Source organism: Phaethon aethereus, assembly GCF_964289735.1.
Source record: "Phaethon aethereus genome assembly, chromosome: W".
Taxonomy (NCBI): domain Eukaryota; kingdom Metazoa; phylum Chordata; class Aves; order Phaethontiformes; family Phaethontidae; genus Phaethon; species Phaethon aethereus.
In genome coordinates, this window is record NC_138581.1 from 40,665,881 (window position 1) to 40,690,128 (window position 24,248).

Below are 24,248 nucleotides of genomic sequence, written 5' to 3' on the forward strand. Positions count from 1 at the left end.
TACTCTGAATAACACACTAATCAACAATATGCAAATAGAGAAATAATCTGCCCTTTATTAGATATGCCCTCCAAAACAGCGCCAGACTTCTGTAGGTTCAAAGCAAAAGAAAACTTTGGTTATGTATAGTTTTATATTTAAACATTTATTATTATTTAAAGGAAAGTGAAAGCTCAGTTAGATTTTGCTTACAACTAAAGGTTCACTCAAATTGTTAAAATAGACTAAAATATTTTCATACACAAACACACACACACTTCTACTTCTTTCTCACCACCCCAGCTATGGAGAGTGCATGAACAGGTATGTACAGCTAGGGTTGGGAGACTACAGATGTTTATAAAAATATCCAAGACAGTCTTCTTGAACTACATAAGCTACTTGTTAACCACATATTTGGTTCCATCTTGACTTAACTATTGACACACCACCTGATCGAAGAGTGCCTTGCCTACCTCAGTGAAACCCAGCAGCTTCTAGCACTGGTTAGCATGGCCAATCGAGCCATGGTTCAGTATTATCAGAGGAGCATGGTTAAGACAGGGACCCAAACCACCTCTGAGGATGCCATGATTGGGACAGGGACCCAAATCCCAACTACAGTAATTGCCCCAGTAGTGAAAAAGAAATAATTGATGCAGAGGTCAATGGGTCCATAGCATGGATTAGTAAGGAAGGAGGAGGAGGAGGGATCTGATCAGGAAGCTGGTCCTTTGGCAAAGAAACAGGAAGAAGAAGTGAGAGAAATCACACAACAGGTGGAAATGACTCGGTCCCTGGCCTTGAGAGAACTTCGAGACATGCAGGAAGATTATAGCTGCCAGCAAGGTGAGCAGATTGCTCTGGGGGCTGGGGAACTGACAAAGAAATTGGAAAAAAGGCAACAATCCACAGCCTCTGGAGGTGGATCCTGTCAAGCATGAAAGCAAGGTATCCATTCAAGGAAGATCTTGTGAATTACCAAGGAAAGTGGACTGCCACTGAAGAAGGTATCCAGTACCTCAGAGAATTAGTGGTGCTGGAAGTGACCTACGGTGACCTGGACAACATACAAGTCTCCAAAGATCTGGATGATGTCCAGTGTACATGGACTATGTGGAGGAAGGTGGTCCAAAATGCCCCAGCATCATATTCTAACAACTGGAAGCCCATGTACGTGAAATGATGGGGAAGATGGCTGATAAGAAGGAGTCATCCAAGACGACTGTCAGTTCATTTGCTGTTGAGACCAAAGGCAGCAATCCAATCAGGTTCAAGTGATCCCCCAGATGCAGAAAAAGGAATGAGATCACCTCCCTTCATTATGGTGAAGGGACCTCTGGTCTGGCAGCGCAAGGGTCAGACAGTGAATACTCCATCTGGAAACAGAGAGTCCCTGTCTTCAGCCAGGAGGAGGAAAGGGGCAACAAGATTTACTGGACTTTGTGTATTCGGCTGCCTGGCACATTGGATTGGCAGCAGTATAAGGCTCTAGTGGACACCGGTGCACAATGTACCCTAATGCCATCAAGCCATACAGGGGCAGAATCCACCTGTATTTCTGGACTGACAGGGGGATCCCAGCAGTTGACTGTACTGGAGGCTAAGGTGAGCCTAACAGGAAACGAGTGGCAAAGGCATCCTATTGTGACTGGCTCGGAGGCCCCGTGTACTCTTGGCATAGACTACCTCAGGAGAGGTTATTTCAAGGACCCAAAAGGGTACCGGTGGGCTTTTGGTGTAGCTGCCTTGGAGATGGAAGAAATCAAACAGCTGTCCACCTTGCCTGGATCTCTCGGAGGACCCTTCTGTTGTGGAGTTGCTGCAGGCTGAAGAACAGCAGGTACTGATTGCTACCATGACAGTCAATACCACACCAAGTGAGACTCCCTGGTTCCCATCCACAAGCTGATTCGTCGGCTGGAGAGCCAAGGAGTGATCAGCAAGACTCGCTCACCCTTTAACAGCCCCATATGGCCAGTGCGAAAGTCTAATGGAGAGTGGAGACTGACAGTAGACTATCGTGGCCTGAATGAAGTCACACCGCCATTGAGCGCTGCCGTGCCGGACATGCTAGAACTTCAATATGAACTGGAGTCAAAGGCAGCCAAGTGGTACGCCACCATTGATATTGCTAACGCGTTTTTCTCAGTCCCTTTGGCGGCAGAGTGCAGGCCACAGTTTGGAGGGGTGTCCAATACACCTGGCATCAACTGCCCCAAGGGTGGAAACACAGCCCTACCATTTGCCGTGGACTAATCCAAACTGCATTGGAACAGGGTGATGCCCTTGACCATCTGCACTATATTGATGATGAAACAAGGATCTAAAACAATTATAAGGTTTCAGCATGTGTCACTAATCAACTGTTAAGTTTTGCAAATTTCTTAATATATGGAAGGTTATTGATTACATGATTAGTTTGACTTTAGTATAGAATTCTTTAGCCTAATAACTATGTGATTATGTTTAACGGCCTACTCTCATAGTCCTCAGGCTGCATTTCCTCACTGCTAACATTGTACCTATGCGTAAACGGTTAATCACGACTAAAGCAGGTCTCATGAAAATTAAAACAAAGAAGAGTTAAGAGCAAGGACTGAGAGATTAAAGAGAACAGAGAAGATATCTTAACCTTGAGCGTAGAGACAGACTGGCAGGAGTGCTCTAACAAGGGTGATAAGAAGGAACCGCTTGGCTGGCCAACAGAAGGGGCAAACATCCAAGGAGAAGAAACTATCCTCAAGAGACTCATGACCATAAAAGGGAAAAAGGAGGAGGGGGCTAACTCCCCAAACGACCACTGACGACCACCCGAGACCCCCGCGCACGCGTAGTGTAGTTTTGCAACGCCAGCATTATGTAAATGTAGTAGATAAGCAAGGAGGCGGTGATTTCTTGGAAAATGTGTGAATATTCATGTCTTTAAGGTATATAAAGGATGAACTTCTGTTTCAGCGCACGCATGTTAGGAGGAGATATCCCCCATGCGTCCGGCGTTGCAATAAAGATGTCTGCTTAATGACGCTTTGATGTTACTGAGTTTAAATTTCTTGAACTTTTTTGAATCAATGACATCATTGTGTGGGGCAACAAAGTGGAAGAAGTCTTTGAGAAAGGAAAAAGAGTAATCCAGATTCTTCTGAAAGACGGTTTTGCCATAAAAAAGAGCAAGGTCAAAAGACCTGCACGAGTGATCTACTTCTTGGGCATAAAATTGCAGGATGGACATCATCATATCCCTATGGATGTGATCAATAAGATAACAACTATGTCTTCACCAGCTAAGAAGATAGAAACACAAGCTTTCCAAGGCCTTGTGGGATTCTGGAGGAGGCATATTCCTGGTTATACACAGCTTGTGAGCCCTCTCTATTGAGTCGCCGTGCAAAATGTGCTCTGTACTGCAGCCAGGGAGCGTGGCCTCACCTGGAGCCTCCGGCAGAAAACACCAGCAGAAACCTGAGGTCGACCTCTAGGGTTTTGGAACTGGGGGTATTGATGATTAGAAGCCAACTACATATACCCCGACTGAAAAAGAGATACTAGCAGCATATGAGGGCATTAGAGCTGCTTCAGAAGTTGTTGGTACAGAAGCACGGCTCCTCTTGTCACCGCAATTGCCTGTGCTACACTGGATGTTCAACGGAAGTGTTCCCCTACACATTACATAACTGATGCTACATGGAGTAAGTGGGTAGCCTTCATCATTCAATGGGCTCATGCTCAAACTGCCTAGGAATCCTGGAAGACTGGTCAGAAGGCAGAGATTTCAGAGCATCACCTGAGGAGGTGACTCGTGCCCAAGAGACACCACCATATAATGACTTAACAGAAGATGAAAGGCACTATGCTCTGTTTACCGACAGATCCTGTTGTGTTGTTGGAAACCATCAGAAGTGGAAAGCTGCTACATGGAGTCCCACATGACAAGTCATTGAAGACGTTCAAGGAGTAGGCAAGTTGAGTCAGTCTGCAGAAGTGAAAGCCATCCAACTAGCCCTAGAGATTGCTGAATGAGAAAGGTGGCCAGTGCTCTATCTCTATACTGACTCCTGGATGGTGGCTAATGCCCTATGGGCATGGTTACAGCAGTGGAAGCAGACCAATTGGCGGCACAGAGGTAAATCCATCTGGACTGCTGCACTGTGGCAAGGCACTGCTGCCCAGGTAGAAAACATCGCTGTAAAGGTAGATCACTGTTGTGGTTTAGCCCCAGCCAGGAACTAAGCACCTTGCAGCCGCTCACTCACCCCCTCTCCCTAGGTGGGATGGGGGAGAGAATCAGAAAAAAAAGCATGTGGGTTGAGATAAAAACAGTTTAATAGGACAGCAAAGAAAGAGGAAATACTACTACTGATACTAATAATAATGATAATGATAAAGTAATATACAAAACCAAGTGATGCCCAATACAGAAATTGCTCACCACCCAGTGATCGATAGCCTGTCCCCGAGCAGCGATTCCCGCCCCCCGGCCAACTCCAGTTTTATGTACTGAGCAAGACATATGATAGCATATATCTCTTTGGCCAGAATGGGTCAGCTGTCCCGGCTGTGCCCCCTCCCAGCTTCTTGTGCACCTCCTCACTGGCAGAGCATGGGAAGCTGAAAAGTCCTTGACTGAGTATAAGCATTACAACTACTTAGGAACAACTGAAAACATCAGTGTGTTATAAACATTATTCTCATACTAAATCCAAAACACAGCACTTCCAGTTATTAGGAAGAAAAGTAACTCTATCCCAGCTGAAACCAGGACAGTCACTTGCCCAAGAACCCTGCCAAACAACAAGCAGGTACACCAGGCTGCTAGAATTGAAGTGGCTAAGGCAGCCCCAAACTGGGAGCGTAACAGTGAGCTATTTGTAGCTCAATGGGCCCACGAAACATTGGGACATCTAGGGAGAGATGCAACATACAGATGGGCTAGTTATCAAGAGGTAGACCTGACCATGGAGGCCATCACACAGGTCACCCATGAATGTGAAACATGCACCACAATCTAGCGAGCCATGCAAGTAAAGTCTTCCTGCAATAGAGGGTGGTGGCTGGGTTTTCAATATGGTGAGGCCTGGCAAATTGACTATATTGGACCACTGCCATGAACACGCCAAAGCAAGCGCTACATACTCACCATGGTAGAAGCAACTACCAGGTGGCTGGAAACATACCCTGTTAACCATGCCACTACCCAAAACACCATCCTGGGCCTTGAAAGGCAAGTTCTGTGGCAACACTGTGTATAGGATCACCTGGCTAAACCGGTTTCAGAGCACAAAGGCGAAAGGAAGGGAGTTGTAATTCGACTCAGCTTCCTCTCACCTTGAGAGGTCCTTATCTATGCAGAGATGACTGGGGGGGGGAGCTGCGGAAATGGCTCAGCCGGGGGGGGGGGGGGGGGGGGGGGGGGGGGGGGGGGCTGCATCATGATAAGAACCAAAACCCGAATGGAGCCTTGAATAATCCCTTAACAAACGAAATGCCCTGAGTACCATTCCACCACTATTCAGTATCTTTGTGTACTAGACATCACAAAATTAGCAATACAGACTAAGGGGCCATCATACCACCAGAGGTAAACATTCTAGATAATATAATCCACTCAGGCATAATCCTGCCCACCCATCAAATCAGGAAATAAAAATGATAAGGTTAGGGTAGAAAACTGGGAGGTCTTTTTCCAACAATACAGCAGGCCCGTAGGAGATCCTTCCCCCCTTGTCCGGGACACTGTATAAGGTAACTTCCCAGGGATTAAGAGGCCTTACCTGAGTGATTCAAAGAAATTGAAACTTAAGAAATTCAAACTCAATTACATCAAAGTGTTACTAAGCAGACACCTTTATTACAGTGCCGGACGCATGGGGGATATCTCTTCCTAACATGCATCCCTCGTGTTACCAGCATCTGAATTATATAGAGTACACGCATTCATAGTCATTGCAATTGTTAGCATATTCATGACATTTCCAAGAAATGTTTAACATACTCAAATGTCCCTGACGCATGTGCTGTTAAATGAGCCGGTGGTCCTCTGGTGGTCTCTGGTGGGGTTTTGCAGTACTTGGTCCCCTTAACTTGTCTGTCCTCCAGAGGAACTCTTTTCTTTCTACATGCTTATCTTGTACTTTAACATTGTACTGGTTCTTACCGGTTCCTGCCAGTTACTTGGTTAAGAGAAAAGAAGTTCTCCACAGTAGTTTATCTCACAAAATCCTTGCATACAAAAGGAAATTTACAAAACTCACATCTGATTGATTAGACATGTTAAAACCTTCTTCCTTGTCTCAGACCTTTGTTTCATGAGAAAGGTAAGTGATTAAGAAAAATATGTATGGTATTTGGCATGCTTTAAGATAGAATCATAGAATCATAGAATCTTTGGGTTGGAAGGGACCTTTTAAGGTCTTCTTGTCCAACCCTACAGCAGTGAGGAAGCCAACCTGAGGGTTGGAAAGGACCTTCAAGGTCATCAAGTCCAACTGTTATCCCAACACCACCATGCCCACTAAACCATGTCCTGAAGCGCCACATCCACACGTTTTCTGAACGCTTCCAGAGATGGCAACTCCACCACCTCCCTGGGCAGCCCGTTCCAATGCTTGACCACTCTCTCGGTGAAGAAATTTTTCCTAATATCCAATCTAAACCTCCCCTGGCGCAAATTGAGGCCATTTCCTCTCGTCCTATCACTGGTTACTTGGGAGAAGAGACCAACACCCTTGTCACCACAACCCCCTTTCAGGTAGTTGTAGAGAGCGATAAGGTCTCCCCTCAGCCTCCTCTTCTCCAGACTAAACAACCCCAGTTCCCTCAGCCGCTCCCCATAAGACTTGTTCTACAGACCCCTCACCAGCTTCGTTGCCCTTCTCTGGATACGCTCGAGCAACTCAATGTCCTTCTTGTAGTGAGGGGCCCAAAAGTGAACACAGGATTCAAGCTGCGGCCTCACTAGTGCTGAGCACAGGGGCACGATCACTTCCCTACTCCTGCTGGCCACACTATTTCTGATACAGGCCAGGATGCTGTTGGTCTTCCTGGCCACCTGGGCACACTGCCGCCTCATATTCAGCTGGCTGTCAACCAGCAGCCTCAGGGCCTTTTCTGCCGGGCAGCTCTCCAGCCACTCCTCCCCAAGCCTGTAGCCTTCCATGGGGTTGTTGTGACCCAAGTGCAGGACCCGGCACTTGGCGTTATTAAACCTCATACAGGTGACCTCTGCCCATCGATCCAGCCTGTCCAGATCCCTCTGCAGAGCCCTCCTGCCATCCAGCAGATCAACACTCCCGCCCAACTTGGTGTCATCTGCAAACTTACTGAGGGAGCACTCGATCACCTCATCCAGATCATCGATAAAGATATTAAACAAGACCGGCTCCAAAACTGATCCCTAGGGAACACCGCTTGTGACCGGCCACCAACTGGATTTAAATCCGTTCACCACAACTCTCTGGGCTTGGCCGTCCAGCCAGTTCTTTACCCAGCAAAGAGTGAACCTGTCTAAGACACAAGGCGCCAGTTTCTCCAGGAGAATGCTGTGGGAGATGCTGTCAAAGGCTTTACTAAAGTCCAGGTAGACAACGTCCACAGCCTTTCCCTCATCCACTAGGCGGGTCACCTGGTCATAGAAGGAGATCAGGTTGGTCAAGCAGGACCTGCCTTTCATGAACCCATGCCGGCTGGGCCTGATCCCTTGGCTGTCCTGCACATGCCCTGTGAGCACCCTCAAGATGAACCTCTCCATGATCTTCCCCGGTACAGAGGTCAGGCTGACAGGCCTGTAGTTCCTCGGGTCCTCCTTCCGACCCTTCTTGTAGACGGGCGTCACATTGGCAAGCCTCCAGTCATCTGGGACCTCCCCTGTTAACCAGCACTGCTGATAAATGATGGAGAGTGGCTTGGCAAGCTCCTCTGCCAGCTCCCTCAGTACTCTCGGGTGGATCCCATCAGGCCCCATAGACTTGTGGGTGTCCAGGTGGTTTAGCATGTCCTTGACTGCTTCCTCCTGGATTATGGGGAGTTTATTGTGCTCTCCATCCCCATCTTCCAGCTCAGGGGGCTGAATACCCTGCAGATACCTGGTCTGGCTATTAAATACTGGGGGAAAGCAGGCATTAAGTACCTCAGCCTTTTCCTTATCCTTGGTGACAATGTTCCCCCCCACATCCAGTAAGGGATGGAGATTCTCCGTGTCTCTCTTTTTGTTTTTAATATATTTGTAAAAACGTTTTTTGTTATCCCTTACAACAGTGGCCAGACTGAGTTCTAGCTGGTCTTTAGCCTTTCTAATCTTCTCTCTGCATGACCTAACGAGATCCCTGTACTCTTCTTGAGTTGCCTGCCCTTTCTTCCAGAGGTGATAAACTCTCCTCTTTTCCCTGAGTCCCAGCAAAATCTCCCTGTTCCGCCAGGCCGGTGGCCTTCCCTGCCAGCTCGTCTTACGGCACATGGGGACCACCTGCTCCTGAGCCTTTACGACTTCCTTCTTGAAGAATGTCCAGCCTTCCTGGACCCCTTTGTCCTTCAGGACTGTCTCCCAAGGGACTCTTTCAACCAGTGACCTGAACAGGCCAAAGTCTGCCCTCCAGAAGTCCATGGTAGCAGTTTTGCTGATCCTCTCCTTACTTCACTCAGAATTGGCAATTCTATTCATGTCATGGTCGCTAAGCCCAGGGCGGGTTCTGACCACCACATATCCCACCAGTCCTTCTCTGTTTGTAAACAGCAGGTCAAGCGGGGTACCTCCCTTGGTAGGCTCACTGACCAGCTGTGTCAGGAAGTTATCCTCCACACACTCCAGGAATCTCCTAGACTGTTTCCTCTCCGCTGTTTTATACTTCCAGCAGACGTCTGGTAAGTTGAAGAACAGAGTCTAGCAATTGTGAGACTTCTGCCAGTCGCTTATAGAATGCTTCATCTACCTCTTCATCCTGGTTGGGTGGTCTATAACAGACTCCCAGCAGGATATCTGCCTCATTGGCCTTCCCCCTCATCCTTACTCATAAGCACTTGACCTTGTCATCATAATCTTTGATTTCTATGCAATCAAAACACTCCCTAACATACAGAGCCACCCCACCGCCTCTCCTTCCCTGCCTATCCCTTCAGAAGAGCTTATAGCCATCCATTGCGGCACTCCAGTCATGAGAGTCATCCCACCATGTTTCTGTGATGGCAACTACGTCATAGCTCATCTCTAGTGAGCCTGGTTTTATCCCCTTCCCGCTTCAAATCTAGTTTAAAGCCCTCTCGATGAGGCCTGCCAGCTCATAAGCAAGAATCCTTTTCCCCCTTGGAGATAGTTGAACTCCATGTTCTTCCCTTCCACTGCAGGGACTGAGGAAAACACTACCTGTGCTCCTGATCCTTCAACCAATCGCCCCAGTGCCCTGAAGTCCCTTTTGATCACTCATGGACTTCTCTCCGCAATCTCATCACTGCCAACCTGCATAAGAAATAAGGGGTAATAATCAGTGGGCTGGATCAGACCAGGGAGTTTCCTAGTAACATCTCTCACCTGGGCCCCAGGGAGGCAGCAGACTTCCCTGTGGGTTGGGTCTGGTCAGCATATTGGTACCTCTGTTCCCCTCAGAAGGGAGTCACCTACGACAATTACTCTCTTTTTTGTCTTACCCGAGGTAGTCGTAGTGCATGGGGCTGAGTGACTCACCCTAGGCACCCCCCTGCATGGACCTTCATCTACATCCTCATGTGCCTGGCCCTCAAGTTCCAGAGCCCCATATCTGTTGTGTAAGGGCAGCTGGGATGGTGAGGGAGGCCAAGAGGGGATTCCCCTGCTGCCCCGAGCAGGAACCTGTTTTCATTCCCGCTTGTCTCTTAGGTCCCCTCCTTCTGCATGGTGGCAAGAGGGTAGGGGATCCTCTGCTTCTTGTGGAGCCTCCAACTGCTGCCTTTGCCTCAGGGATGGCCAGGTGTGGCTCCACCAATCTATCTCCCTCTGACACGCCCTGGTACTCTTTAACCTTTAAAACCTACAATAAAAAATAAAAAACCTGCAATAGTAGCATATTGGACCTGTGAGTGAAGTTCAATTAAATTGTTAATTTGAATCTTACAGTGAAGTCTCTTTCTCACCGTCACACACAGCACCTCAGAAAAAATTGAGTTGGACAACCGGACTTGTTGGGATCACTCTGCATGGCTCGACCTTAAGGAGAAGGAGCCATGCCATTGAGAAGCTGGTAAACAGCTGGATATCTGCATGGCTTGGCCTTGAGGAGAAGGAGCTGTGGTAAACAACTAAGAAGAAGCAAAGGAGCGCAGGAACACCTGCAGGCAGCGAATCCTGACTGTGTGAGAGGCGCGTGGACAGCGCGTGATATTTTGTATATAGCCAATTGCAATAATGTGTGTAACAAGCTGTAACCAATCATGAGTGTGTGCGCAGTGACTAAACAAAGATTATGATATATATTGGAGTCAGACAAGACAATAAACGGCTCCGGAGTATAACTCTCATAGAGTTGTGAAGTCCATCTTTCTCCCGCAACTGGTGACCCTGACGTGATACGATCTATGGGATCGCATCGTTGAACACCGGTCGAGTGCAGAGGACGCCGCGGGAGAAGCCCAGTTGGAAGAATTGCAGTCAGCGGGACTGACGCAAGGAAAAAGAAAAAGGAATACGTTGCAACGGAGGAGCACCCAGCGAGGTGAGGTGAGCAACCGGGGCGGCATGGGGCAGAACGCACCGCATGAAGAAGGGGCGATAGTCAGACTCCTGCTGCATATGCTCTCTAAGAGAGGACTGAAATATGATGAATATACACTTCGAAGGCTCCTAATTTGGTGCCGAAAGGGTACCCCCCTGATCCGTCTGTGGCGTTTAAGGCAGAGACGTGGGAGGAGATAGGAAAAATGTTATGGGAACATATTGAGAAAACCGCCGCAGAGTTAGTGACGGCGTGGAAGTTGATATTAACCACATTAAAAGCCTTGAAGGCAGAGAGAAAAGCTGCAGCTGATATGGAGGAGGCTGTTAAACCGCCTTCAACCAATCCCTTTTTAACCGAGTCAGAGGGTCCAGGACCTTCAGCGACTCCGACTGCACCTCCTGAGGTGCCAGATGCACCGGGTGAACCGGCTGCATCAGATAAGTCAGAGAAACAGATCTATGATGATATATGTGAGGGCAAGACGGGACAAAGCTGCCCAGAACAATGTACTCAATGTTCCCCTGTGTGCCCATGTGAAAGATTGATGGGGCGGGCTTCACCACCCCCGAAACCACCCAGACTTAACCGATCGAAAGCCGTAGTTTTGAAGACCTCAGCCGAGCCCCTGCCACCTTTACGGCCCCCGTTGCCTGATAGCAGCGACGAAGAAGAAGAGCCTGTTGTAGAGACTATAGGGAGGCAAGAGCCTAGAATGAAAGGCGACCCTAGAGAGCGGTGGAAAGATGTTTTTTTAGGAGCAATGAAAGACGAGGAAACAGAGTTACCGATGGCATTTCCCGTTAGTGTGCAGCCTCACGGGCCCAATCGCTGGGACCCATTTCATTGGGACTTGATTAAGGAAGTGCGGAAGGCAGTACAAAATTATGCCTTTCAATCACCTTTCACGCAAGCTCTATCAGGTAACATATTCACGGGAATGGTTCTTACACCATAGGATTGTCGGCAGATGATAGATATGTTGTTGACACCAACTCAAAGGTTATTGTGGGCAGACAGATGGTATAAACTCTGTATGCAAGAAGCCCTGAGAAACCTGGAAAATGCCAATGTAGATTGTAAAAGAATTTTGTTAGCTTTGCCAAAAGAAGCAATGTTAGTACAAATGGTCGAAGCCTGCAACAGAGTAGGCTCTGCCACACATCAGGCAGAGACACTCGCAAGTGCCTTTGCAGCAGCAATTAAGCCATTTATAAATGGAAAAGGGGAGAAAAAATGTTTTAATTGTGGAAAAACAGGCCATTTTAGAGCTCAGCGCAAGGCCACAAGGAAAGGACCTAGGCAGATTGAGACAGGTCATAAATCCTTCCAACAAGGACCCTTTCAGCAAGGAATAGGCCCAGCAGGAGCACCATGAAGTCGATGTCAAAAATCTGGTCATCAAGCCTCAGAATGTTGTTCAAGGTATCATCGGGATGGTATGAAATTGGGAAACGGGCGACCGAGCGTGAAGGCACCCCGCGCAAAGACACAAATGGGGAAGCACCACCAGGCTGCTTGGCAAGCCTCAGCGCCCGAACCAGAGGGAGCGCCGGAATGGACGTGGAAACAACAGTAGAAGTTACCTTATGGGACATGTCGGTTTATGATGTCCCGACTAACGCGAATGGACCATTAGGATATGGATTGAGTGCTTTGTTATTAGGACGATCTTCAGCAACAAAGCAGGGACTTTTTGTTCTCCCTGGAGTCATTGACATTGATTATACGGGAACCATCAAAGTAATGTTGTGGACTCCATCTCCTCCTGTTGCGGTTCCTGCAGGCACACGTATTGCACAACTGGTGCCTTTTACTGCTCCTGTACCTCAGGCAGCGCAATCAGTGAGGGGGAATGGAGGGTTTGGCTCAACAGGAAGACCACAAATCTTTCTAGCATTAGATATCAGCAGAAGAAAACCGACTTTGAAAATGAAGTTGAGGCATCCTGACCCCGCCACGCGACTGCGACAATGGACCATCAATATGTTAGTGGATACAGGAGCTGATGTGACCATAATCAGTCAGCGAGAGTGGCCGCCAGGCTGGCTGGCTCAGTCTCCAGCTCATGGACTTGTAGGGGTTGGTGGGTTTTCTGCAACACAACAGAGCGTAACAACTCTAACCTGTGAAAATCCAGACGGGCTAGTGTGTTCAGTACGACCCTATGAAGCCGTATTACCATTAAGTCTGCTTGGGCAGGATGTGCTGAGTCAAATGAATGTATCACTCTCTAGCGATCCGCAGGGTTTTCGGTAGCGGCCATTGAAACGTGACCTGTGCTCAAACTGGAATGGAAAACCGATGATCCAGTGTGGGAAAATCAATGGCCGCTGACTGCAGAAAAGGTCGCCCACCTGGAAGATTTGGCAAAAGAACAGCTAGAAAAAGGCCATATTGTGCCAACCACTAGTCCTTGGAACACACCTGTTTTTGTGATTCCAAAGAAAAGTGGAAAATGGAGACTATTACATGACTTGCGAGAAGTCAATAAGGTTATAGTGGACATGGGAGCCTTGCAACCAGGGCTACCATCTCCCTGTATGATACCGAAGTATTGGAAGCTTTTGATTATAGATCTCAAAGATTGCTTTTTTACAATCCCTCTGCATGAAGACGATGCCAAACATTTTGCATTCTCAGTCCCAAGTACAAACAAGGCGCAACCCATGCAAAGATATCATTGGACAGTATTGCCACAAGGCATGAAAAATTCACCCACAATGTGTCAAATTTATGTAAATTGGGCTTTACAGCCAATCAGAAAGAGGTGGCCTCAAGATCTCTTAGTTGTTTACCACAGCTCCTTCTCCTCAAGGCCGAGCCGTGCAGATATCCAGCTGTTTACCAGCTTCTCAATGCCACAGCTCCTTCTCCTTACTGTGTGAGAGGCGCATGGACAGCGCGTGATATTTTGTATATAGCCAATTGCAATAATGTGTGTAACAAGCTGTAACCAATCATGAGTGTGTGCGCAGTGACTAAGCAAAAATTATTATATATATTGGAGTCAGACAAGACAATAAACGGCTTCAGAATATAACTCTCATAGAGTTGTGAAGTCCATCCTTCTCCCGCACAGATTCATTTCCGAAATAACCTCATAGACTCCTGGGCCAAGAAACATATCATGGATCGGGTGTATGACATCCCCTGTCACTCACAAGCCTCTGGAAAGACTGAGAGATATGATGGACTGTTAAAGACTGTGTTGAGAGCATTGGGCACTGGGATAGAAATTTAGTAGAAGCCAGTTTTGTGGTAAACACCAGAGGATCTGCTAACTGCCATGGTATTGCCCAAACAAAGCCCCTACATACTGTGTGAGGAGATAAGGTCCCCTTAGTGTACATAGGGAAGTTGCTGGGGAAGGCAGTGTGGGTTGCTCCTCCCTTGGGAAAAGGCAAGTCCATTAGTGAGATTGTCTTCACTCAAGGGCCTGGGTGTACTTGGTGGGTAATGCGGAAAGATGGGGAGACCCGATGTGTGCCTCAAGGAGATTTAGCCTTGGGGGAAAAATAATCTGCGATGTGAGTTGCATTTTGTAGGAAGTAATGTAGCAGCAACTACCTGAACTGACAGACAACGATCTTTGCAAGGAATTAGTGTGGCCAGCAGGAGTAGGGAAGTGATTGTGCCCCTGTTCTCGGCACTGGTGAGGCCGCACCTTGAATAGTGTGTTCAGTTTTGGGCCCCTCACTACAAGAAAGATGCTGAGGTGCTGGAGCGTGTCCAGAGGAGGGCAACAAAGCTGGTGAGGGGGCTGGAGAACGGGTCTTCTGAGGAGCGGCTGAGGGAATTGGGGTTGTTTAGTCTGGAGAAGAGGAGGCTGAGGGGAGACCTTATCGCTCTCTACAACTACCTGAAGGGGGGTTGTGGCGACGGGGGTGTTGGCCTCTTCTCCCAACTAACTAGTGATAGGACGAGAGGAAATGGCCTCAAGTTGCGCCAGGGGAGGTTTAGACTGGATATTAGGAAAAATTTCTTCACTGAGAGGGTGGTCAGGCATTGGAACAGGCTGCCCAGGGAGGTGGTGGAGTCGCCATCTCTGGAAGTGTTCAAAAAACGTGTGGATGTGGTGCTTCAGGACATGGTTTAGGGGACACGGTGGTGCTGGATTAATGGTTGGACTTGATGATCTTGAAGGTCCTTTCCAACCTTAATGATTCTGTGATTCTGTGATTCTGTGAATTGGGTGAGCTCAGCAATGACTCAAACCAAGCTGGTGTTGGTGCATAACAATCAAACATGCTGCTTCTCCTGTCCTGAGCAACCACCTTAACAGATGGGGCCAAAGTCATAGCCTGTTCTTATGGATATTTTATAGGGGAGTGTCAGAAGCCCATGGAATGGGAAAATAATATCTCTCTATATGTTAAGGGACAGGGGATAGTAGTTAATGAGAATGTATAAATCCATATGTTGGGTATAAAGTATGTAGTATAAGTTGTAAGTGTTGGTAAGAGGGGATTTCAGGAAGGAGAAAGATACAAGGGGATGGTCAGAAGATATAGAAATATATCAGTTAACATGGGACCTCAGCATGACACAAACGATATGGAATAAGGGGTGGAGATTGTATTGGGTCTGGCTGGCATGGATTTAACTTTCCTCATAGCAGCCCTGACAGTACTGTGCTTTGCATTTGTGGCTAGAACAGTGTTGATAACACACAGATATTTTGGCTGCTGCTGAGCAGTGCTCGCACAGCATCAAGGCTGGCTGTCCAACTCCCCCTGACCCCAGAGGCCAGTAGGCTGCAGTGGGAGGGGACACAGCCAGGACAGCTGACCCAAACTGACCAAAGCAATATTCCCTACAATATGATGTCAAGCTCAGCAATGAAAGCTAAGAGAAAGGAGGAGGATGGGCATTCATTATTTAGGCATTTGTTTTCTGAAACAACCGCTGCACGTACTGAGGCCCTACTTCCCAGGAAGTGGCTGGACATTGCCTGCTGATGGGAAGTAGAGAATAAATCTTTTTGCTTTGCTTTGCTTCCATGCGCTGCCTTTGCTTGCTTTCATCAAACTGCCTTTATCTTGACCCACAAGTTTTTAATCTTATATTCTCCCCCTGTCCTGCTGAGAGAGCAGCTTGCTGGGCAACTGGTAGCCAGCCGAGGTCAACTCACCACATGTGGTCACTGAATTACTTCTTAATTAACATTTAAATACTTCTCTCAGATTCAGCTTCTTGATAATTCAGGCACTGCTACATACATTTGATACATATATATGATGCAAGAAAATAGCCCTGTCCTTGTAAGCTTGCAGCTTCTTCTGAGCTTATTCTTTGCTCCTTCACAGCTGAAGCGTCAGAAGACAGTGGACTTCACCAAAGTAGATTAATTTTTTTGTGGGTTGATCTTGTAGAATAATATATCTCAGTGATGAACTGCTAAGAAAGTTAACTGTGTTAGAATTGAAGAAATCCTTAAAGAGAAATTGTAGTTTTGGCAACTGCAAGATAGCTCCTAGAGATCCACACACATCTGCAACAAATGTTATGCTACTGTAGATACTTATGAAAGAACTTCTTTTGTTTGATCAATGGTGGCTATTTATTTAGGAAACCAAGAGCTATTTCTGACTGAACTGCTCACTTTGAAATTATTCACAGTGGGAATTCTGTATGGGAATTAAGAATGGGATTCTCCCATCCTTATACATACATTACTTCCAACTTCCTTTCTCCTCTATTGGAGACGTTAGTAGACAAAGGTTAGGAAAGAACATTAAAGAACAGAAAGCATATGAGCCCGCTACACCCTGAGCAAGGAACATGGGGAGGGTCAGATGCACACACACTATATACAGAAGGCTAGGAAAGAAAAGCAAAACCATTTCAGCCATTTGATGAACTTGTGCAGATACGATGGAACACAAATGTGGATAGCACACTGAGAAGAAACCCAGTTAGTAGTAAATAATTTCTCTTATGATTAGATGCAATAACTTTTAACTTAAAAAACTCATTAAGGCTGAAAATTAAAAAGGAAAGCTCACAACACACTTTTTTCTTAATTCTTAAGTACATTTTTCCAACAACTCATTTTGATCAGATGGGAGAACAAAAAAAAAAAAATCATAAAAACATGTCAGAAAAAAAGTTGTTGCAAAGATCTAAGACAATTTTAAAACAACTGCTCTAAAAAAATTAAAAATATTTATCTAACACACTTTTCTATTTCTTATTTGGTTCAAACTGCTGGTCATAAAACATTTAAAGTGCATTATACATTGTTTTTAATTTACATGTGGTATAAGTAGCTATTAGACACTCAAGATCATGCTGCTTAATTTTTTAAAAGCAAACATACAATTTATGTGATACACATATACCAAAACCATGAAGTTTCCTAGCACCCAGTATTCTTTTTAGCACTAACCATCAATATTATCATAGACATCCTTGCTGTTACTTCATATAACCTGATGAAAGTTGAAAAATTCATGAACCCTAAAGGAATTACTCTTGAATATTAACACTGAAGCACATCACTACAAAGGAAGTCATATCACCAAATATAGAAACTGTGTGATGGAATTTTATGTATGCATGACAATTATTTGCAGCACTTGGGAAAACCTGAGTAATGAAAGTAATTCATCACTACAAATGCGAGCAATTACCATCTGGTTATAAGACAGAAGACTAGCATCATCCTCAGTACTAAAATTTGCTCTAGTTTAAGTTAATACAGAAACTAACTCAAATCAACAAGTCCAGAAGGGGAGTGGGCCTATTTCTTTTTCCCTCTGAAAATAGAAGAACATAACACTGATTTTGTACCCAGTGACAGTAGAAGAGAAAAAAAAAAACTGTTTTAGAAATGGCCCTCAATCCATTTTGTAAGGAGGTTATGATATGACGGATGCATTTGTAGTGGTATGGATTCAAGATGTGAAAAGACCCACCACACAAAATCATACGTGTCTGTACAGTTTCTATGTCATATAAGGATTGTTTATCACCAAAGGATTTTAAACTATTCATATATGCATTTACACCTCAAAGGTTGTGAGCTTAAGTAATGCAGAAATAATCAAGAAACTGATCTGGGACCATATTTTATCAATAGTGGATGCACTAGAAAAATTCTTTGACTATGCATAGTTACATAAAACTATGTATAAATAAAATCTAACTTCATTTTTAAAAAATGTTACCAAAATGAAACAAAGTGTTAAGAATATGAAAGTTCCTTGCATTCCAAGTAAACAACAGAGAGCGAAGGAATTCTGTTTTCCAGGCCCATTTAACAAACAGAGAATAACTAAGAACAAATTCTGTTATGATTTAGCATGTAGTAGCATACTACATTGTCATTTTACATCTCTTAAAATAGGGCTGTTCTCACAGGCTTATATACATTGAAAACTGCTTAAACTTTGCAGTAATATGTATATTATAGAAAGTCAGAAAAAAAGCCAGGAAACAGACAAAGCATTAAATGTTTAAAATAATTATAGTATTACAAAAGAAATTTGCAAACAGATATAAAAAGATTTCATTTTTGGTTTGACAGCCTTTTATCTTTAGCTTAAACAGTTTATATCAAAATATAATTATTTGCACATCAAAGATAAAATCCTAAGCTTTCCAATATATTCAATAATGAATTTAAAACAATATTTCATGTTCAATAAATAAACTATCAGTCCTGTAATCAGCAAGACATTAACCGAAAACAAGTATTTGCACAGCCCCATTCTTTAAAATTAAAAATTATATATAATAGAGAAATATGTGTCAGTTAAGAACTAACACCACCCCCTACATATCAACTTCATGTTGAGATTCCCTAGGAAATAAGCTTCACAAATAGACCACAGTGTACACTCATGTAAGATGCAATAAATTTTCAATATCTTTATAATCAAAGCAGACAAAAAGCAAAGGTCATTCAAGTTTTAAGAGTTACCTAGATGAAATATCTTGCATTTTTTATCTCATCAGAATTGTTCATATGCATTTACCAAAGCTAGCGAGTGTCCATAAAAACATATGTTGAATATATATGCAATATAGAGAGTAGGTATATAGATGTTAAAAGCTATGATGAAAAAAAAGCTTTCACTTTAAAAGCTAACTCTTGCTCTTTTTTTTAAATTTTAATTATTATTAAAGCAAGCACAGGTAAGCATTAAACACATTAATTTTGAGAACAACAGAAATATGCTTTAATTTCTTAGGATTATTAGAGGAAAAGAACTAGGATTTTGGAGAAAGAAACTAACTCTGAATTATAATTTGTTATGCTTTATAAAATTTTGTAGAATGTAGAAGGTGCTTTAAGTGTGCTTGAAACCTGTAATTTTTTTCATTATGAACAAATGTCTAACTCATAGCTAAAATGGAAAGATTAAGTTGAAAAGAGTTGGTTTATGAATGAAATATCAACTGAGTAAATACTAACCAAAAAACTACTGCAAGGAGACTGTTAAGCTTTCTAAATGGTGATATATTTTAATATTCCTTTTTGTTTCTATTCTGAAAGACATTCTGAAATGGCTTATAGATTTAAAAGTTTTATTTCAAATTTGCAATGATGCTGGTGGGATAGTATCTGTTTCTATGTCTATATCAGTACCTTATATTTGAGATATAAAATAGGGATGAAACTGTGATTTGAGAATTTTACCACTTAAAGAAAACCATTTTTATTCAGACAACGTCTTCATTACAATGTTATGGACAATGAACTAATGGTTTCAGTTACACAGTCAATAGTGGAATCCAAATGGGAAACTCAAAAGCAGAGAAAAGAAAAAAAAGAAGTACAAGGATGTTTTGGGAGACTCTGAATGCCATTCTTTCAGGATGGCAATTATTTATTATATAAATCAGGATGGAGTGTTATTTTGGAGGAATGCATTGAGCAGAGTAGAGAAGGCTGAAAACATTCAGAAAAAGAATGGTGATTCACAGAACAATGAGCAAGAACAAAAAATCATCTAAGAATTTGCATGCTGAAATAAATACTAAAGAAGTCTAGAAGCTAGCAACTGAGATAGTTTCTGTACTCAAATTATTGACTTAATAGCATATACAAATAGTCTACAACCTACTTAATATTACCACTTGTCATCACAAGGAACATATGTTAAATGATAATACAAACTCCAAAATACTTTCAGTTTAATAGAATTCTTGGAATGCATGCATTACCTTAACAACAGGATTCAGCAGAACAACACCTGATTTCTTTGTAATAATTTGTTTTGTTGTGTAATGATGGTCTATGAGCTGAGGAATAGTTGGAAACCCAGTTCCTTCAAAACGATACTGATCCTGTATGGAGATAAAAGGAAATAATTGTTTCCGTACAAGCAGATTCAGGTTCATTTATAAAACTGGACAATGAAAACCTCTACCACTGCCATGCAGATTTTTTTTCTTTCTAACACCTACAGTTAAATTCTTTGCAGAATGCATTATACCAAGTTTCTCTTCATTAGGAATAAACTCATCAATTTCCTGCAATGTTTTATCACTATTAGTAAAGAGAGCTTGGTCATGTCACTTATTTTTATCTTATTACTGGTTCTCTATTGTAAACATGCTTTCACAGTCTAAAATACTTGTTGTGGTTTATTCTCCTAATGTCATTCACTAATTAATACTGACTCAGCTTTGCTTGCCCAGTAACACTAGTCTCCATTCCTTTCAAATAACCTCCTTCAAATTTCTGTTCTGATGATCAAAAAAACTTTAGCATGGTTAGGGTACTGATGTCCCAAGAGTCTGCCTAGCACAATAACCAGTACTGCATAACATTTTCTCATACCAGACCCAGCTTTGCACTCATCTGTTGCCATTTAAGCTTACTTACCTTCAGGGCAGACCATGTTCTTTTATTCTGTGTATTTACATGGGATCCTGATTAAAATCACTAACAAACAACAGTTTGAAAATAGCATAGCCTCAAAGAGGAACAGTGAAAAACAGAGTAGCCCTTAGTGACAGCAATGAATTTTGATGCTTAAAACTGAAGGATGAGTTGATTTATCATGCAAATACTTTTATTGGGATTAGCACTTTAAAATATTTGCAAAACTAGAAGGAATACTTATGCAATTAAAGGACCACTGTTAAAAACAGGTATATGTCGTACTTGCTCTGCAGTCTTTGGTTCAGAACAAAATTTAAAGCCAATGGAGACCAAACCTGTCAGTGATGCAAGAGTGTGATTTGACCAGTCACAGAGAGCTGATTCAATGCTATTTATACCAACGTAAAAAAAACATGTTTACACTTTACTCTCAGCAAACTTGCCTACCAAGATGGTCATGAATCCAGTCACTCTTGTCATATGGTCATAACAATCCCACCACTTCTTAAATGTTTTTTAGGGTTAATAAGCTTAAAAAAAAAAAATTAAAACTTTTTTTTTTTTCACAGTAAATGCAGACGATTCGACCCATAAGAATGCATAAGGAGTCTTGCATTTCTTTAAGACTAAAAGGTTTTAGCTTCCATGATTGTCAAGAAAATCTCCCACAAACTAATCCCAAGAGCAGATGAACATAAGGTGCTATTACTAAATGTACAAGCAGAGAGATCTAGTGACCTGATAATGTTTGGATTGTGCAATATTAAAGAGTATCAAACTTACATTTCTAACATGATACCTAAGAGAAAGTAGTGAAATTATGGGAATTTATTTACAGTTCTCTAAATTCTGCTTGGAAAAGTGGATATTAAAAAGTGTCAGATTACAGATAAGGGTAGCTTCAAAGTAACACTTATTAAAAAAAAAACTCTCTTTTAACTGACTTCAAAGACCAGTCCCAGTCTACATTTTTTGAAGCCCCACTGTAGTATGACATATACAATGATTTACACAAAATTATTTCAGCCACACTAAGCACATAACATGCATTTAATTCTGCTGAATAAGGATCAGAGCTCCAAGGATCTTATAAGACTAGGTATAGGCAGTTTTATTGCTCTTTTTTTCTCATTCAGCGTTCTGATACACCAAAATACTTTAAGGTCATAAAAAAAAAAAACACCAACCAAACAAACAAAACCACTTTTTTGAATGAGTTTGAAATCCTGAAAGGTAAAAAGAAAAATACATATATAAATAAAAACAAGAAATGCATTAAAAATAAAAAGCAATACATTGGGTAAAAGTAAATAAATATTAATGTAGTTTAAAATGACCAGTTTTTCCTAAGTTAGAGAAACAAGGGGACCAATTTTGTTCTTTACTCAGAAGCATACATGCTATGTAATATTCACAAGCATTTGTGTTCTGCTGAACAAAACAACATCCACAAGGCTAAAAAGAACACATGTATCTCCAAAGCAGCATGGGTTTCAATTCCCAGCTATATACAAAACAGCACAGAATATTTTCTCCTAAGGGAATGTTTCCATTTTTCAGGAAGATTCAATGGAATCTTTACACTCTTAATTAAAAGTAGCCTAATAAGCACCAACTGTGAAAGTAAGTTTAACAATAAATGTAAATGCATAAATTAGTAGTAATAAATTCTGGATTTCAAAACATTTACAAAAATATCTTGTTTTTTTCAACATAGGATAAAAGATGCAGAATAGCCTCATATTTCATATTTTTCTTTTATTCCCAAAAATTACCTTTTCCTCCAATTTGAATACTGATGGAAATATTTCTAACAGCTTTCATATTTTCATATAAAGGCTAAAGCTATGTGTTATAGCAAATTATGTAGATCCTAAATTGTTTAGCTGAAATAATTAACTTCCTAACTTTGAATATTTAGTACTATGAGACGTACATCAGCATATTGTATGATAAAGTGTTTCCGTTGTCCATCTGAAAACACAGAAAGGACATATTCACCAGGTTTCCCGTGGCTTTCTCGCACCAAGAAGTCTCCTTGCTGTTTTAACAGCTCCTGGGCTTCTATTCTTGGAATTGCACCATGATACCAGTCTTGCTCTGCCAATGGTTTCTCAGTAGTTGATATTACATCAAAGAACTTGGAAAAAAAATAAAAGAAAAATGTTACTATAACAGTACATTTTTAGAGTTTAGTTTTCCATTAAAAGCATGATAAACAACAATAATTTTTATTTCTGTATCTAAATTGTATATTTTTATTAACAAACAAAAATAAGGCTATTTATTTACACTAAAAGCATACTGATCACCTTTTTTTCTATTACTTAAAAAAATACTGACCAAGCTATCAGCTTTTCTCACACATTCTGCCATGCTATTAACAACAGTTCAAAATTAAGCATGTCTTTATCCAGAGACAAATTTCTGCACCATAAGAACATAAGAAAGTAAGAAATTGGGTTTTCAAAAGTATTTGTATTGGCTAAATTATTTTCATAGAATTTAAAAATTCCATTCCAAATCAGTTAATAATTCTAAGAGCCATTTTCTTCCTAGCATTTACACCATAACAGAGAATAGACACTTGGGCATATTGTGCTTATGAACTTACATACAGTTTCTGAAGACACACAGATTCTAAGATACTATTTTCATTGGTTATAAATGGAAGATAATGAGTTTTAACCTATAACTTAACATATTCTTTTTAAACAAGCTTACATTGTTTAAGAAAACTCTTAGAAAAACATTTTTTTGATGACTACTTCAGATTTATTTGTTATGGCTAGACTGAGAAGCCCTTACTTAGGCTCTATGTCATTCAAAATCATTAATGCCAGAGCTCATACAAATTCTCACTGCTAGAGTGATAAATCTCTGAATAAAATAATAGACTCCATATTGCATCATTAGTTGAACACATCTGAACATGTCCCAGAAAAGCCTGTTGAACTGCATTTTAGATATCAGAATGAAAACTGAATGCTCAATAAAGCCCTATCAAACAGATACAAATGAAACCTACAGTTCTGAATGAACCTCAGGTATTGATCTACCCAGATGAAACAAGGCTTTTCTTCTTCATATCATCAAATATAATATGATATTTCTGCCATATAGGATTGGGAAAGAGAACAGAAACATCCCACTGTTGCATGCAAGAGAAAAATTTGACACAATGTAACTCTGGGCAGACTAGAGACCACCTGCACATTTAAGGTCTCCCTGAGGAGTTGTTCAGGTTAAGATGACTTATCTAACAAAAAATAACACTAGGAAGAACTTCAAACTCTCAGAGGAGGAACAAGTAGACCTCAGAAAGGAAGCCTACGCAGGACTTCAGAGGGTTGTGATCAGTGGCACAAAGTGCAGTTGGAGGCAAGTCACTAGTGGTGTAACCCAGGGATCGATACTGAGGCCAACACTGTTTAACCTCTTCATTAGTGACTCGTGCACTGGGACAAAGTGCACCCTCAGCAAGTTTGTAAACAATGCAAAGCTAGGAGGAGTGGCTGATACACCAGATGGTTGTGATGCCAATTAGAGGGACCTGGACAGGCTGGAGAAATGGACAGAGAAGAATTTCATGCAGTCCAACAAGGGGAAGTGCAAAGTCCTGCACCTGGGGAGGAATAACCCCAGGCACCAGTACAGGCTGGGGCTGACTGGCTGGAAAGCAGCTCTGCAGAGAAGGACCTTCCCCCAAGAACAGGATCCTGGTGGACACCAAGCTGACCATGAGCCAGTAATGC

At 42.6% G+C, this 24,248-nt stretch overlaps 1 protein-coding gene across 2 annotated transcripts in view; it reads right to left on the reverse strand.

Annotated features, from left to right (window-relative positions):
* Positions 1–24,248, reverse strand: part of LOC309415185 (tyrosine-protein kinase Fer-like) — a gene marked incomplete at both ends in the record, with an annotated part of 295,648 nt that overhangs the window by 107,371 nt on the left and 164,029 nt on the right. The window contains 2 exons of one of the 2 annotated variants that reach the window (XM_082012627.1): positions 19,830–19,952; positions 22,430–22,633. In XM_082012627.1, coding sequence (XP_081868753.1) covers positions 19,830–19,952; positions 22,430–22,633 — 327 coding nt within the window. Of the gene's footprint in view, positions 1–19,829; positions 19,953–22,429; positions 22,663–24,248 lie in introns of both variants that reach the window. The other variant, XM_082012626.1, reaches the window with a different exon arrangement.